Below are 14,374 nucleotides of genomic sequence, written 5' to 3' on the forward strand. Positions count from 1 at the left end.
CGCGCGTGTCTTCGCCAGGCTTCCTGCCCACCCCGAGGAGTTAGGTGTCCCGGGCCCTTCTGCACACAGGAGAGTGAGGCTCAGGGATGTGTTCCGTGACATCACAGCTAATGCTGGGCTGTACTTAGATTGAATCCTGGAAGACGGCCTGAAAGAGGCTGTGGGAGGCGGCTGGAGGTAGACAGATGTGGGGCCTGCGTGCTGGTCCCTGGGCTGCAGAAAGAAGAGGAGGACCCCGGGGATCTGGGAGTCACCAGGCCTAGGGCAGCTGAGCAGACCCAGGACACCAAGTGGAAGGGGCAAAAATGCACTTGTCCAGGGTCTTCTTCAGGCATCCTTAGGAGCCTGGCGTTTGTTCTTTAGGCCGCAGGCAGCCTGGGGAGGGTTTCAAGCAGGAAGTAATATCTGATTTGTGTTCTTAAAAAAAAAAAGAAAAAGAAAACCTTGCGATAGGAAATGAAACCAGAGGCAGGGCTACTTTCATCTTTATGGCGTCACTTTGATCCTCACCACAAGCCAGGAGGGTCCTGGGATGGATCCATGCATTGGTCTCCCTACTCAGAGGGGAGTCTGCTTCTCCCTCTCCCTCTGCCCCTCCCCCTGCTCTCTCTCTCTAATGAATAAATAAAATCTTTAAAAGAACAAAGGTAATAAATATCCCAAACTCATCATTTCCTGATGGCTTTACTACATACTGCCATCATCTACGCTCTCGTCTGTTGTATCTTTACAGCAGAAATCCACGGAAATGACGTGACGAGCCGCTGACATCTCTTCCTGACTGTTCAGTAAGGGCAGGCTGGGAGCTTGAAATCAGCCACGGTGGGAATATGCACCCCATGGAGACTGGCACACGCCACAAATCAGCACCCCCCCCCCCCCGCGGGAGCCTGTTATATTTACCAGCATTGCACGGTCTATGTGCTGCATGGTGAGATGACATACAGTCTGGAAACAATGAGACAGGGACATTTAAAACAAAGCTTCATTTTAGTCCAACGAAATGAAATGCGTTCTGAGCACCTGCGAATTCCGTGCCCACCTCTCGCTTCCTCCGCCCTTGACTCTCCGTGATGACAGCTGTGATTTGTGAGCACCTGGTAGATGCCAGGCGTATGAAGTTGTATTCTCTTATTATCACTTTCCGGTTCAGTGTGAATATTGTCCCATTTCATGAATGAGAAAAAGGAGGCACAGAAGGGTTAAGACACTGCCCAGGATCAAACCTTTTGCTCCCTGCCTCAGGGCCTCTTGTCTGGCTCCGTGTGTACCGTCCCCCTTTCTTGCCCGAAGCAACCCAGAATCCGCGACTATGTCATTGGTCGTGTCGTCACTTTAAGTTCCAATTGATCTTCATATCCACTTGTTCTGCGTTTTCTGAAATGTCATTTATTCTTTGGCTTGAGCGATTTTCCTTTCCATCTTCTCCACTCTCTGCGATTGCATTTAATGGCGACGTTGATAAAGCCCTTTTCTTTAGGGTGATCTTGCCAAAGCGAGGGGTACTTTATAACCTTCAGCAGATAATTAATGCGTGTGACAACCCACAGACATTGCACACACTTCAGCAGGAGGATTGGGAGGAGTTCACAAGCACCTGAGCTGGAAATAAATTACAGGGGAAAGGCCTGCACCCCCTCCCCCGGGAACCCACACTCCGAGGCTGGCACCTCCTCCTTCCCGCAGCATCCTTGTTAACAGTGTCGGCAGCCAGCGTGGTCACCGTAAGGGGGAAACCGAGGCAAGGAAGTGCCTCACTCAGGGAATCAGCAAATCAGCACCAGAGGTGTGTGGGACACAGGAGTTCTGGGCAGAACCCAGCCAAGAACGGGGATTACCTCATGCTAAATCCACTGTTTGTTGAACGACTGAATGAAGGTTTCCCTATGTACTCCTTTCTCCCCGTGAATATGTACAGTGTGTTACCTTTGACCCTCTGGCTGTGGTTAAAGTGAAGAGAAAAAAGAAAAAAAAAGAAAAGAAAAGAAAAGAAAAGAAAAGAAAAGAAAAGAAAAGAAAAAAGAAAAGAAAGACAGGTTTTTCTTTGTGATGAGAACTCTCAGAACTTGCTCTTTTCACACCTCTCAAATACACCATAGAGCAGTAATGAACTGTAGTCCTGGGGTGTACTGTAAATCCGTATTCCTTATTGATCTGAAACTGGAATTTGTACCTTTTCACCATTCACTCAATTCCCGCACCCCCTCCGCCCTCTGCTTCTGGTTACTTCGTTCTGATCTCTTTTTCTGAGTTAGTCTTCCTCCTTTTCTCTTCTTTGTCTCAGATTCCACAGAGAAGGGGAAAATAGCTCTCTGTCTCTCTCTCTAGACAGGACCGATCTCTCTCTCTCTCTCTATGCTTCTCTACAGAAAGTCTTTGCCCTGTCTCCCTTATTTCACTTGGCAGCATGCTTTCAAAGTCCGGTACTGTTAGCACACTTAGCGGGATGTCCTTTTCTTCTGGCTGATTCCTATGCTATTCTCTAGGTACCACTTCTTTCCCTACTCAGCACTAAAGGGCACTGATGTTTTCCGTGTCCTGGCTATTGAAAATAATGCTTCTTGAACATGGAGGTGCAGGTGTTGCTTGGACATATTCCTTCATTTTCTATGGGTATGTTCCCAGAGGTGGAACTGCTGGATCATCCGGTAGTTCTCTTTTTAATTTTTGGAGGGACGTCCACAGTGTTCTGCATAGTGACAGTACCAATGTGCATTCCCACCAATGGTGCCCAAGGATTCCCTTTGCTCCACCTCCTCACCAGCATTTGTTATCTCTCGACTTTTGGAGGGTCGCTATTCCCAACGATGTGATGTGATGCCTCATGATGCTCTTGGTTGCATTTTTCTGTGGGTTAGTCATGTTGAGGAGCGTTCACTGTGTCTGGGGCCCAGGGACAAGTCTAGTGTGCATTAGACCTTCAGTTCCTCATTTAGACACACAGGGGTGGGTGCAGCAGCACTCTTCTGGCTGAGGTGCGGGTGCTGGAATCGTAAAGAGGACACCATGGGAGTGGACAGAAAAGGAGGAAAGGGAGGGTTCTGAGGTCCTTTACTCTGCCCAGGGAGCCTGGAAATCCTGCTCCTTTGCTCTGTGACTCTGCAAAGGCACTGTGTTGAGGACCCCCGAGAAAAGGCATGGCTTTTTTTGCTGGTGTGCCTGCGTGGAGCTGTGCCACCAGAGCTGGAGAACTGGATGCAGGGCGCTTCCTTGTCCATGGTACCTGGTGAGTTCTGCTGGAGGAACTGGAGCAGGAAGAGTCAGGCAGAGGCCATTGTGGTTGTTGCCCCTGCCCAGAAACAGCTTGAAAGTTTTAGTAGCATTCTGCAGTCTAGGTGCTTAAGAGGGGAGGTGGGCTCCAAGATCTTCTCAATTATTCATTCAGTAACTACACACCGAGCACTGCCCTATGCCAGGTATCTTGCTGGGCCCGTGCGCGGAGCTGAAATTACCTAGGGCTCCTTTGCTTTAGGAGCTCCCAGTCTACACATGGACCAAAGCTCCAAAGAGAACGCACGTGAAAGAAAAGAGCAAGCGCTCTGTAGTAGGAATAAAGTGTGCTACAGAGGAAGGCTGGGGAGTCACTGCATGGAAAGATATGAAAGGCCTCACTGAGGCTGAGGTTGCTGAGAACAGATTGACCAAAGGGAGCTACACCTGCACACGTCAGGGAGCACCGTTTCAGGAAGAAGTGACTTGTGCTGCAGACACTCAATAACAGAAGCCAGTTTGGCCAGAGGAGTGAAAAAGGCAGCCAGGGTGGCTGCAGGGACACTAGCAGGAGAGCAGAGGGGAGGGAGGAAGGCAGGGACAGATGCTGAGGCCTGGGAGACTGTTACTTATCTAGAGTTGCCCCGGGACTGCATTGCCCTGATACCCTGCATGTGCAGGTGCATCGCTTTAATTTCTAACAGTATTTGTGGGTGAAGAATGCGGGCCCAAATTAGCATGGTTCCCCAGGCTCAAGGTGTGTCAGTGGCTGCGGCTGTGACCAGGGCCATACTGGAAGAGGATTTTGTCATAAGTTGGCTCACGTGACTCGGGATGCCATCTGGACTCAGAAGCTGAGTTCCTGTGTGTCTTTTGGCCTTGGCACTGCCTCCGTTCTCTATCCTGTGAGCCTCTGTAGGGGCAGCTCAAAACATCGGTGCTTGGTTCTGGTTCAGAGAGAGAAGAAGAAGGGAAAGGGAAGGAGTGAGTAGTGGAACATGATGGAAAGTAACTAGGGAGTGAGAAACTCTTTGCATGACATGTAGAGAAGCTCTAGGCATGGTACTTCATCACGTTGAATATGTCCTGTGGGTCAAAAGCCAGTCACTGACCACTTAGCGGTTACAGTCTGATGCCTATACCACAGGTCAGGATCCCTAGGAGCCATGTTGAAAGCCACTCCCCTCATAGACCCAAACGAGGTAACGGGGTCTCGTTCTTCATATAACGGGAAACAATTGCATGGTTTTACTATAGAGGATGACAATGCCTGCATCTTCTTGCTTTTCCAGGCCATCATGGTGCCCACCTTAAAATGAGGCCAAGAGGGAAAGTGACAGTTGCAGTATTACACGGCTGGAACCCAGGCCTCTTCTGAGCGGCCCTCCATGCCAAGTCCCACCCCTTCTTGTAATTCTTCCATCTTGAAAATTGTGCCTCAGATACACAGGGGACCACCCCACACATGTAATAAATACTCTTATCCACAGACACCAGAGGATGTCCCAAGGAAGTAGATTCTAGCCTGATCCCCACACTGCAGGCTGGGAAAGTGGGGACTACGTGAGAGACACAATGACATAGGACACACAAGTACGCAAAGAAACACAGAACGTAAGGTCTGAATTCAGCTCTGCCTCCTGAAGCTTCGGACCCTAGTTCCATTTCCAGAGAGTGGTGGCTATGGCCTTTTTGGCTCATTGTGTCCAGTTCAGGAGATGACATGGGGGAGAAAGCTAAGGAGTCAACTGCCAAGAAGGGGCTCTGGATAGGTCTGACTGAACACATGGTCCCAGGGATTAGAATCTTGAAAGAGTGACCTCACTTCCTCTGTGATAGGCCCCAACTGAACTTAGAACTCTGGTAACCGGGCACCCAGATTCAAAAGACAACCTGCTCTCCAGCTCACTTGGGTGGAGACGTTCGAGAGAGCAAGATGTTCTCTTGCTGTGTTCCTCCCTTCAGGGTCTCTGGGCCCAGGCAAGCCCAGAGAGAGAGACTTTCAAATAATTGTAGACGTCGGCTCAGCCCGCTTTTCCGAGCCCTCTGGACATGTGGCAGGAGACACCAACAGGTAACACGAGGCAGCTCAGGGCAGCCCACTGGAGAGCAGGCAACAACTGTGATGTCACCTCAGCAGGCCCACACCTCTTGCCCCTCATTATGTGTGTCCCTGTGTGTGTGTTGGGGTGGGGGGCTGGTTGTCTATGTGTAGAGAAGGGGACAGAGGATGTGGGACACACCCTTCCTGGGCAGAAGGAAGCTGCCAGGTGTTGGAAGCCTGGCCCATCTTTCATGTTCACACCCCAGGTCATAGCAGGCAGGATGAGAAGCTGAGCACTGGGGACCAAGCTCAACTACCTCGATGTTAATCACGAGCTCTAGAGTTTCATCCGGCTACCTCCTTGCTCGATGTCTTTTCAGCTGCCCCTCTTTGCCTCAACTGGAGAACAGGATTTCTAATGCGGGTGGCCCCTGTGGCAATGTCCCGGGAGGACACTAATGTCTCTTGACCCCATGTCTATGGGGCACTGCATTTTCAGAGCTGCACCCAGGAGGTCATCGAAGAGCTGGTCTGGGACTTCAACTACAACGCCCTAGACAAGTGGCAGGTGCACCAGGCCACCCAGGATCAGTGCCGCTCTGAGGTGAGAATGGGAAGAGGGTTCCACACGCCCAGGGCCCCCACACAAATGTGGGGACAAACCTGGGACCCTCCCATGGTGTTTCCACATGAGTGCCCCGCAGGCCCAACCACAAAGTCATCCCAGTATCCACACCTCCACCACCAGCTGTGGGAGAAGGTAGGAAGACACTCTTCCCATAGGTGGGAATGGTAGAGAATAGTGTTCATGTTTTTTGCAGTTTGGGGCGTGGGTTATTCTGTTTCATTCTGTTTTGTGTGACTTTTCCCACAGCCATGAGTGTCTTTGCATTTTGCTACTGTTTTGAGTATTTTCTTGACTCACCCCAGCCATCCTGTGTAGAACCCAGCTCCACTGTCCTTGGAGAACGTGTCCAAGGCCTTATGAATCCTCACCCCACACAGGGTGATTGAACATAAAAGGAACGGTGGGATGAAGCCATTCTATATGTTCCTCTGTAACGTATCACCTCTCAGAGCACATCGACTCATTGTATGTCCCCCGGGTCACAAGCTGTGTCCTCATATGTCTTTTTGGACCTCCGTATGGGAGGTTGTCTGCCGCCGTGAATCAGCCTTTCAAGCACGGATTGGGTGCAAGGCCTCTGATGCCTCCTGGCCCAGGTAGTGGACTCTGTCTTTTCAGAGTTCAATCCAGGCCATCTTTGAGGAGCTGCTTGCTCCAAAGGCTCAGCTACTCCATCTCCCTTGACAAGCAGCAGGTGCCTCGGCCCACAACAGCATCCAATGCTGGTCTGGGGTGAGAACAGGTCCAGATTGATGTCCAATCTCAGGACCCACAGATGATCACGGCAAGGCCAGAACCCACACTAGAAACAACCGGCTCCCCTGGGGCCTGCCGAGGAAGGTGGATTTCCCCTGAACCTTTCTCCCCACCTGAGGAACAGACCAGGCCGCAGCAGCATAGGGAAATGCCATGCATTCCATGCTCTGGACAGTTCTCAGGCCCAACGTCTATGATCTCGAGCAGCGTTGGAGATGCTAACCTGTGCTTTCTCCTGTCTGCAGTAGGGATGTTGACTGATGACTCAAAGGCATACAGTTCTTAATAAAGCCTATTCAGAGAGAGAAAGGCTGTGGTGGCTCAGCTAACAAGATGTGTTGAAGTGACCAATGCTTTCTCATTTTACCCCTAAAGGCAATTGTACTTTCAAGCCTAGAGCCTTTTTCTGGGTGGGCCCTCAAGTCCCTTTTCTTGCACAAATTCCCGAAGGGATGGGACTCTCTGGTCTGAGCACCAGACCCTGATCATCCTGGTGGTTCATGGTGTTGAAGCTGACTCCATTGCCCCCCACACCCCCCTTCTCTACCTGGTGGGAAAAGGAATCATCCCTGTCCCTGGATGAGGCCCAGACGATGCTGAGGCTCCGAGAAGGCACAATGGAGCGTTTCGTACAGTCCCTGGTGCCATCCTTCCCAGATGGGAGCATCTCAACCACCTCAACGATCTTCTGCATGTATGAGATGTTCACTTCAGCCACACAGGTCCTGGGCCAGCAGTTCAATCGGTGAGTGCCCACCCCATGCACAGCACAGGGTGAGCCTCCCATCTACTGGGTGTACATCTTGGGAATGGCACTACCCCTCTCTGACCTTCCCTTTCCTCTTCTGAAAAGTGGGGTGGTTAAGAGGATGAACCTCATACAGTTACTGTAGGAAATCATGGGAGGAAACATGGCACGGGCTACTCTGGTGCTTGGCTGTGTAGAAAGGGCTCCTGGACGTGCTGGGCATCTTCTTGCTTAATAGTTCTCTCTCTCCGGTCAAGAAGCTCTCAAGTGCAACCCTCACAGGCCGGTGGCCCTTCTGGGTTGACGAAAGGAAATGCAAAGCAGGCAGTTTCTCTATGTGCAAAGGACTTCTGAGATTCCATCTAGATGGTTCTGGTAGTTGTCCTTTGTGTGAGCAGCTCAGGGGCACACTGGGAGCAGGCAGACCAGCCCACGGGCCACTCCGGATTTGGAAAGTGCGGGCTGGGAAGTAGTCATTCAAGAATGTATATTAAGCACCTAGGAATGTGAATGGAGAGAGGAGATACAGTGTCTGGGTCTCAGTTCTAGTCAGAGGGTCAGATAGGCGCTCTGCACACCCAAAGCATGCATGTCCAATGGTTGTTAGATGTGACATCTTCGTAGCCTCCTCTAGCTTTGAAAGGATCCACCGAGAGCTGGATCATAGGACAGATGAAATGATCAAGTAAAACTGGGACAGGGGTTTGGGTCCAGAAGCAGGGCTGGCTGCCTCCACAGAGCAGTGTGGGGGACTACAGGGGTGGTGGCTGGGGAGGGATTTGCCGAACCAGGGATCTCACCGATCTCTTGATTTCCAGTGGGTGGGCTTCATCTGGGGGGCTTCATGTGAAGAAGCAAATGAGTCAAAGAAGGCTGTGGAGGGGGTCCCGGGCCCTCTGGGCGGCAGAGCACAGTCTGGGCTCAGTGGGTGCCTGAAACACCCATCCCTTTGACGGCCCCAACTTGCTCTGCCTGCCCCTCCCTGCTGACCACCCCAACCGGGGCCAAGAACCGAGGGTGTGCTGAGCCGACCACTCACAAATCTGCCTCCAACCTGAGCCTTGATACTGGTGTGCATGGAGGATAGAGTAGATCAGGCCCATGGCCAGGTAGAGGAGGGGTGAAGTGGACAAACCAGACTCATTCAGGTTTTCTGGAGAACCAGGCCTTCCACTACGAGGGCAGCTAGAGAGGGGCTGGAAGTGGGCTGGGGCCATCCTCTGGGACCCATACAGAAAGAACGGTGCTGTGGGAGTAGCATGTGCAATGCAAGGCCAGGCCTCTGACTCTGTTCCACATATGACTCTCCCCAGCACCCTGTCTCCCTTCTTGGGTACCTGGCCTGACCAGAATTTGCAGGCTATCTATCAGTCCCTGGGCCGTGACCGTGTCGAGATCAAGGTGGCCTATGTGCATGGGGCCATGGTTCTGAAGTGGCATGCCTGGGACCTGACAAACCATGTCCCCCTTCTCCTGATGCAGCGGGAACTTCTGGCGCTCACTGAGGCAGAGGTGGAGGGTAAGGGGGATGGCAAGCTGGGAAGGCTAACTGGGATGCGGTTCATGGGCTGGGTATTCCTTTCAAGGCCATGGGGTCTGTCCTGGTTTTGCAAAGGCATCCGGAAAGTCAGTGATGTGGATGAACCTTTCTCTGTCTCCTGCCCCAGTGCCAGCTCCAGGGCTCCTTCCAGCGGCAGAGCCAGGAACAGGGCCTCCTATAGAGCTAGAGGCGACCCCGGCTCTGTGTCAACTGTCACCTGCGGTGTCAGAGCCAGCCTCCCCTCCGTCAGCTGTTCCAGAACTGCAACCCGTGCTCCCATCTTCTGCATGTGTGCCGGGTGCTGAGCAGCAGTCAGCTGGACCACCCTTTTTGCTAGAAAGTTTCACTCAGGCAACAGCGACAGAGCCCACCGCGGCCCCAGAGGCTTCCTGCCACGGCTGTGTCACCCCAAAGAACCACCTGGGTGAGGAGAAGCCCGACCTCCTGGACTTCCCTCCCAGGCTGGTGGCAGAGCAGCTCACGTATATGGATGCGGTGAGCAGCTGGGCTCTCAGGGTGGGCCAGGGGCAGGCCTTCCTTCTGCTCTCACCTGCCCCACACCTGCCTTTCCCTGATGTGGACTCCTATGGTCTGGGACCAAATCTCAGCTCCACCACTTCCCAACCCTGTCAACCCATCAAGGCTCTTAGCCCCAAGCTTTCACTATCCAGCTGCGGACTGTAGCGAGAGACCCTGATAAGCACTGATACGGAGGTACTAGGGAGAAGAAATGAGCCAGAATGGAGAGACCAATGGGCAGGCCCTGGTCCCGTGGGTGGAGGAGGGCAGCTCCCTGTGTTCAGTCAAGTCCATGGGTCACCCACTCATGTGCCTTGGAGGATGAGTACCCTCAGCATTGATTAGGCATCTGATGTGTCCATGAGGACAGGGCAGACGGAAGAACGTGTGGTTGCAGCTCCCGTGTGAGAATGTGCATCTGAAAGGGGGGGAAGGACCAGGGGGATGACCAGTTGGAGGGGAGGGGAAGAAGCCCCCTTGGGTTGGACCACCTTGCAGTGCCACCTGGAGCTGGGAGTTCCTGAGCATGATCAGGGTGCCAATGCCCTCCTTCCTTCCCTTGCTCTGTTTGCTCCTGGGTCATTGTGTACTGGGTTCCCTCAGGGAAAAACAGTGGAATGAAATCCACGGTCTCCACCCAGGCTCAGGCCAGATTCTCAGCTCCCTGAGGTCCAGCTCTGACCTGTGACCCCTACGTAGGACATGAGTCTTGCATGGGAAATTGCTGGGTGAACCAAGGTCCGCCTGTTCTCTAGGAGCTGTTCAAGAAGCTGCTGCCCCATCAGTGCCTGGGCTCCGTCTGGTCCAAGCGCAACAAGCCTGGCAATGAGCACCTGGCACCCACAGTCCGGGCCACTGTCGCCCAGTTCAACGGTGTGGCCAAGTGTGTCATCACCACCTGCCTTGGCAACCCAAGCATGACAGCCCGGGACAGGGCCATGGTGGTGGAGCACTGGATCAAGGTGGCCAAGGTATGCAACGGGAAGCCCAGCCGAGGTGCTCTCCTGAGTCTCGGGCACTGCTCTTCCCTTGATCAGGTCTCAGGGTGGAAGGCCCTGGTCTTTGCCCTAGGGACTGTGCAGTCCCTAGGCTCTTCCGTCCAGGGGCATGCTGACCTCGCCTTGCATGGCCCCATGCTGGGATGCTCCGTTTCTGCCTGGCTCCTTCCTTGGAGTGAGGTAAAATCTTCCTCCTCCTCTGGGCCTCACGTGTGCCCTTCGGCAGGTCCCTGGACAGCGGCTTCCTCCAGCAGGAGCGCTTTCCCCTGAGGGGGACTGAAGCTTGAGAGCCAATCAGGTGCCGGCTCCCCACGTGACAGCCCATTCTCTTCCCTCCCCAGGCCTGTCAAACCCTGAGGAACTACTCGTCCTTACGTGCCATCCTCTCGGCTCTGCAGAGTGTCTCCATTCACCGCCTCGAGAACACGTGGGGGAAGGTTTCCAGGTGAGTAGGCCTCTCTCCATGGAGGGACCAGGATGGACGAGGGAGCTCCCAGAGGCTTGTCCTCTTCCCCCTCAGGCAGCTTGGACCTTCTGGGAGGCGGCAAACCCCGACCACAGGACCTGGGATGGTGGGTGGGTCTCTCAGCCTTCCTGGTGAGGAGGTCACCATGCCTCCCGCTTTAGAAATCAGTTTTGCCAAATGTCTCACATGGGGCTGAGCTGCATTAAATCTCTTCACGTGTTTCCTTGACAGCCACTAAGCTCTCTGCCCATTTGAACCCCAAATTGACCCAAACAGCGTTTCTCAATGAATATGGGAAGGGAGGCCCAGGACGAGCCACATGAGAGCTCCCTCCCATGTCCTACAAAGACCTTAGTGCTCAGAGGATCCCAGAAGAAACCCTCAACCAGGCAGGTTGACACTCTGGGGTTCTCAAAGAAAAGGCACTCGCACTCAACCCTGCCACATTATTCGTCCATTGATCCTGCCTCCCTTGCCTCTCTTCAGGAAGCCATTGAGGATCTTTCAAAAGCTGTGCAGCAAGGACACCGCACAGGGCAGGAACCTGCTCATCAAGGTAGCCTGGATGGTGCAGGTCTGGAAAGAGAGGAGGGGTGGGAGGGAACAGGGTCCTGAGTGGATGAAGTCGGGAATGGTCTGAAGCATTCCTTGGGGAGGGGAAGCCTTTGGCATGAATGTGGCGACAGCCTAGGTGAGGATGCCGTTGGTGGCGAGGGGGCAAGCAGGTGGTGTCCAAGCAGACTCCCTAGCCTAGACACCCTCTCTCTCTGTGTCGACAGCTGGTCCAGGTGGGGGCCTCTACAAACCTGGAGAGCCCAGAGGACAGACCTGTGCTCAGTGATGGGGTTGGGCTGGGTTGAGGGCCACAACAATGATGAGAGTAATAGGACCCTGAGTCCTCCAGAGACCATGGGAGATAGGTGGAGTTGTCACGTTTCCCAATGAGAAAACAGGCTCGGGGATGCCAGGCTGCAAGGTCAAGTTCACACATGGAGTGAACGTTGGAGTGAGATTGTTCTGGAATCACTCACGGCCTGCTTCTGGATAATGGGGCCTCAGGATCAGTATGAGTTAGGTCAGATGTCTAGGTTCTGATGTCCAAGATGGTGGGGGCAAGTGGCCTGAGGGTATGATGGTCTCAAGGAACTTGTCCTTGGCCCTGCAGGAACGACCGTCCAACAGATTTGCCACCCTGGTGATGGCCCTCCGGGGAGCCCAGAAGAGGATGCAGAAGAAGGTGAATGTGCCTGAGGCCCAGGGCCTCCAAAGTCAGAGGAGGAGGAGGGCTCCTCCCTGAGGGCTGGAAGCCTCCCAAAAAGGAAAGATCAGGAAGGGGGGGGCGTCCTTCCCACTCCAGCTGCGGCTCCTGGGGCCACAGCTTCTACAATTCTTATTTCCAAAGAACCAGGAGGAGGGTCCAGAAAGGTCCATAGAGAATGGGTTTTGCGGGTGGAGAGGGACCGGCCTAGTGCTCCATTCCCTGGCATTTTTGAAAAGCAGGCCCTGAAGGTGATGAGGAGGAGTCTGATGTTCTGGGAGGGGGAGGGGAAAGGGAACCCGTGGGGGGAGGCTGCTAAGGGTCCTAGGCTGCTCCACGTGAGCCCATGGGGTGGGCTAGGAGGCTGGAGCGTTTTCAGTGGAGGGTCCCTGTGGACACCAGCGAGCAGGGACTCATCCCAACCCTCCCCCTCATGACACAGGGTGTCGTGCCTTTCCTTGGCACTTTCCTCACCGAGCTGGTGATGTTAGATACCGCCATGGAGGACTATCTGGAGGTGGGTGAGCCTGAGGATTGTGGGGGAGGGACCAGAATCCGGAGGTTTGGGAGCAGAACGCCCCTGTACTGAGCCCTGAGCTCTCAGAACTCGGCAAACCTCCCGTCATGACAGCCTCACGGCTACCCTGTGAGCCTGGGGGCTGTTGCCCATCTCAGGGATGAGCGAGGTGAGGCTGCAGTTAGGCCACGGCTCCCGGTGCCGAAGACTGGTGAAGCAGCAGAGCTTCCTGAAGGCAAAGCTGCGTGAGGTCTGTCTGAGTGGACCTCAGCCTCCCCCGGTGAGTTTGCCCGTGGGGGGAGAATGAAGTCAGGACCCTCCACGTCAGCAAGCACCTCAGTAGCCGCAGCAGCCCCTTCCTGCCTGAGGCTTCGGCCTCCCCTACTGTCTTCCGAGAGGGTGGTGCTGCAGGGTCCCGACCTGTAGCCAGTCCATCTGCCCCATGTCCTCCTTTCTCTGGACCCCAGAGCCTGGCCTAGATCCCAGGCCCACTATCTGTGTATGCACGGCCCCCTCATGGGTCCTGGCCATGGTGCAGCATGAGAAGGGATGGGAATCAAGTGCTCCTAAGAACCAGGGGCCTCATTCTGATGGACTTTGTCTGCATTCCAGGGGAATGAGATCAACCACCAAAAAAGAAATAAGGTGAGCATATGTGGCGCTTCCCGCAGGGAAGGGTAGGGAGTGGGCCTCAGAGATGTCCCTGGGAAGAACATTGCTTGGCTCCATCCCCTCCACCTCACATTTCCTGGGATCCCTTGAGAAGAAAGCAGTGCAAGTCTCATCCCGTTAGGAGATGGGGACAGAGCATGGCATCCAGGAGAACTTCCCGGAGGAGGGGCTACTGATATTCACCTCTGAGAACAGGTGGAGACCAGATGAATCTGCAAGCAGGAGGGTGGCCATTTGTGCCAGGACCTGGGATAGGTCCCCAGTCCCGCTCCTCAACCGTCACCAGACCCTGCAGCTCCCCCCCCACCCCAGGCTCCCTATGCATCCTGTGCTTCTCTGTCTGCTCAGGAATACCAAGTCATGACGGACATCATGCTGCTCCAGGTGGCTGCCGAGAATTACACCCTAGAGCCCGAGGATCCTTTTTGGGCCTGGTTCCAGGCTATGGAGCCGCTCAGCGAGGCTGAGAGGTGAGGCCCATCAGGAGCTGAGTCGGTGAGGTTCGGGGTGGACTCTTTCTGCTGGCCACTCCTGGGATCCTCCTTCCCTGGGCAGCCTCAGGCCTTGTTGCCGGGGCGCCAGACTCCAGCTGTGGGCAAACACTGGCAGGGACTCTTGAATGGAAGCTCCTGGGCAACTCACAGGTGTCCCTCTGTCCTTAGCTACACCCTGTCCTGCCAGCTGGAGCCCCGGTCCTAGCTGGTCAGCAGCACTCAAGAAGGAGAAGAACTGGCCGCAGTCAACCTCAGGGCTGAGCAAGTGTCCAGTGGCCCTGCAGGGATTCCTCAGCAGCTGCATCCTTGCGCCCATTTTCTCCACACCCCTTCCCCCCATCTATTTCCTTATGTAGGGGGCACCATTTAGTTGTTTTAAATAGTACCGTGATAGATTTGCATGTTAGGAGATTAAAGCCCTTGTTTTGTTTTAGAGCCCATGTGTGTGGTTTGGGTCTTTTACTTCCTGCAGTAATGGAAAACTTGCACAGACTCTCATATTCGTTCCTGACCTAGGAAATCTT

General features: G+C 54.0%; 3 protein-coding genes across 4 annotated transcripts in view; 2 read left to right on the top strand and 1 right to left on the bottom strand.

Annotated features, from left to right (window-relative positions):
• LOC130543845 (uncharacterized) overlaps positions 1-14,374 on the bottom strand; it is a 407,309-nt gene that overhangs the window by 66,474 nt on the left and 326,461 nt on the right. The window lies entirely within an intron of this gene.
• Positions 5,693-9,277, top strand: LOC130543846 (uncharacterized). Its single transcript, XM_057312861.1, has 3 exons — positions 5,693-5,858; positions 7,199-7,383; positions 8,700-9,277. The coding sequence occupies exons 2-3, from the start codon at positions 7,232-7,234 to the stop codon at positions 9,229-9,231; spliced, it is 684 nt and encodes a 227-aa protein (XP_057168844.1). The 5' UTR covers positions 5,693-5,858; positions 7,199-7,231; the 3' UTR covers positions 9,232-9,277.
• Positions 10,162-13,325, top strand: LOC130543850 (ral guanine nucleotide dissociation stimulator-like). Its single transcript, XM_057312870.1, has 5 exons — positions 10,162-10,416; positions 10,785-10,888; positions 11,396-11,465; positions 12,075-12,146; positions 12,610-13,325. The coding sequence occupies exons 1-5, from the start codon at positions 10,363-10,365 to the stop codon at positions 12,754-12,756; spliced, it is 447 nt and encodes a 148-aa protein (XP_057168853.1). The 5' UTR covers positions 10,162-10,362; the 3' UTR covers positions 12,757-13,325.

Source organism: Ursus arctos, unplaced genomic scaffold (assembly GCF_023065955.2).
Source record: "Ursus arctos isolate Adak ecotype North America unplaced genomic scaffold, UrsArc2.0 scaffold_16, whole genome shotgun sequence".
NCBI classification, from domain to species: Eukaryota; Metazoa; Chordata; class Mammalia; order Carnivora; family Ursidae; genus Ursus; species Ursus arctos.

What these genes read in the sequence shown, in the direction of transcription:
- LOC130543850 (XM_057312870.1), top strand. Translation starts at nt 10,363, where the DNA reads ATGACAGCCCGGGACAGGGCCATGGTGGTGGAGCACTGGATCAAGGTG. An exon ending in ACGTGGGGGAAGGTTTCCAG is followed by an intron (nt 10,889 to 11,395) that starts GTGAGTAGGCCT and finishes GCCTCTCTTCAG; the next exon opens with GAAGCCATTGAGGATCTTTC. An exon ending in AGAAGAGGATGCAGAAGAAG is followed by an intron (nt 12,147 to 12,609) that starts GTGAATGTGCCT and finishes CTCATGACACAG; the next exon opens with GGTGTCGTGCCTTTCCTTGG.
- LOC130543846 (XM_057312861.1), top strand. Translation starts at nt 7,232, where the DNA reads ATGCTGAGGCTCCGAGAAGGCACAATGGAGCGTTTCGTACAGTCCCTG. An exon ending in CTGGGCCAGCAGTTCAATCG is followed by an intron (nt 7,384 to 8,699) that starts GTGAGTGCCCAC and finishes GACTCTCCCCAG; the next exon opens with CACCCTGTCTCCCTTCTTGG.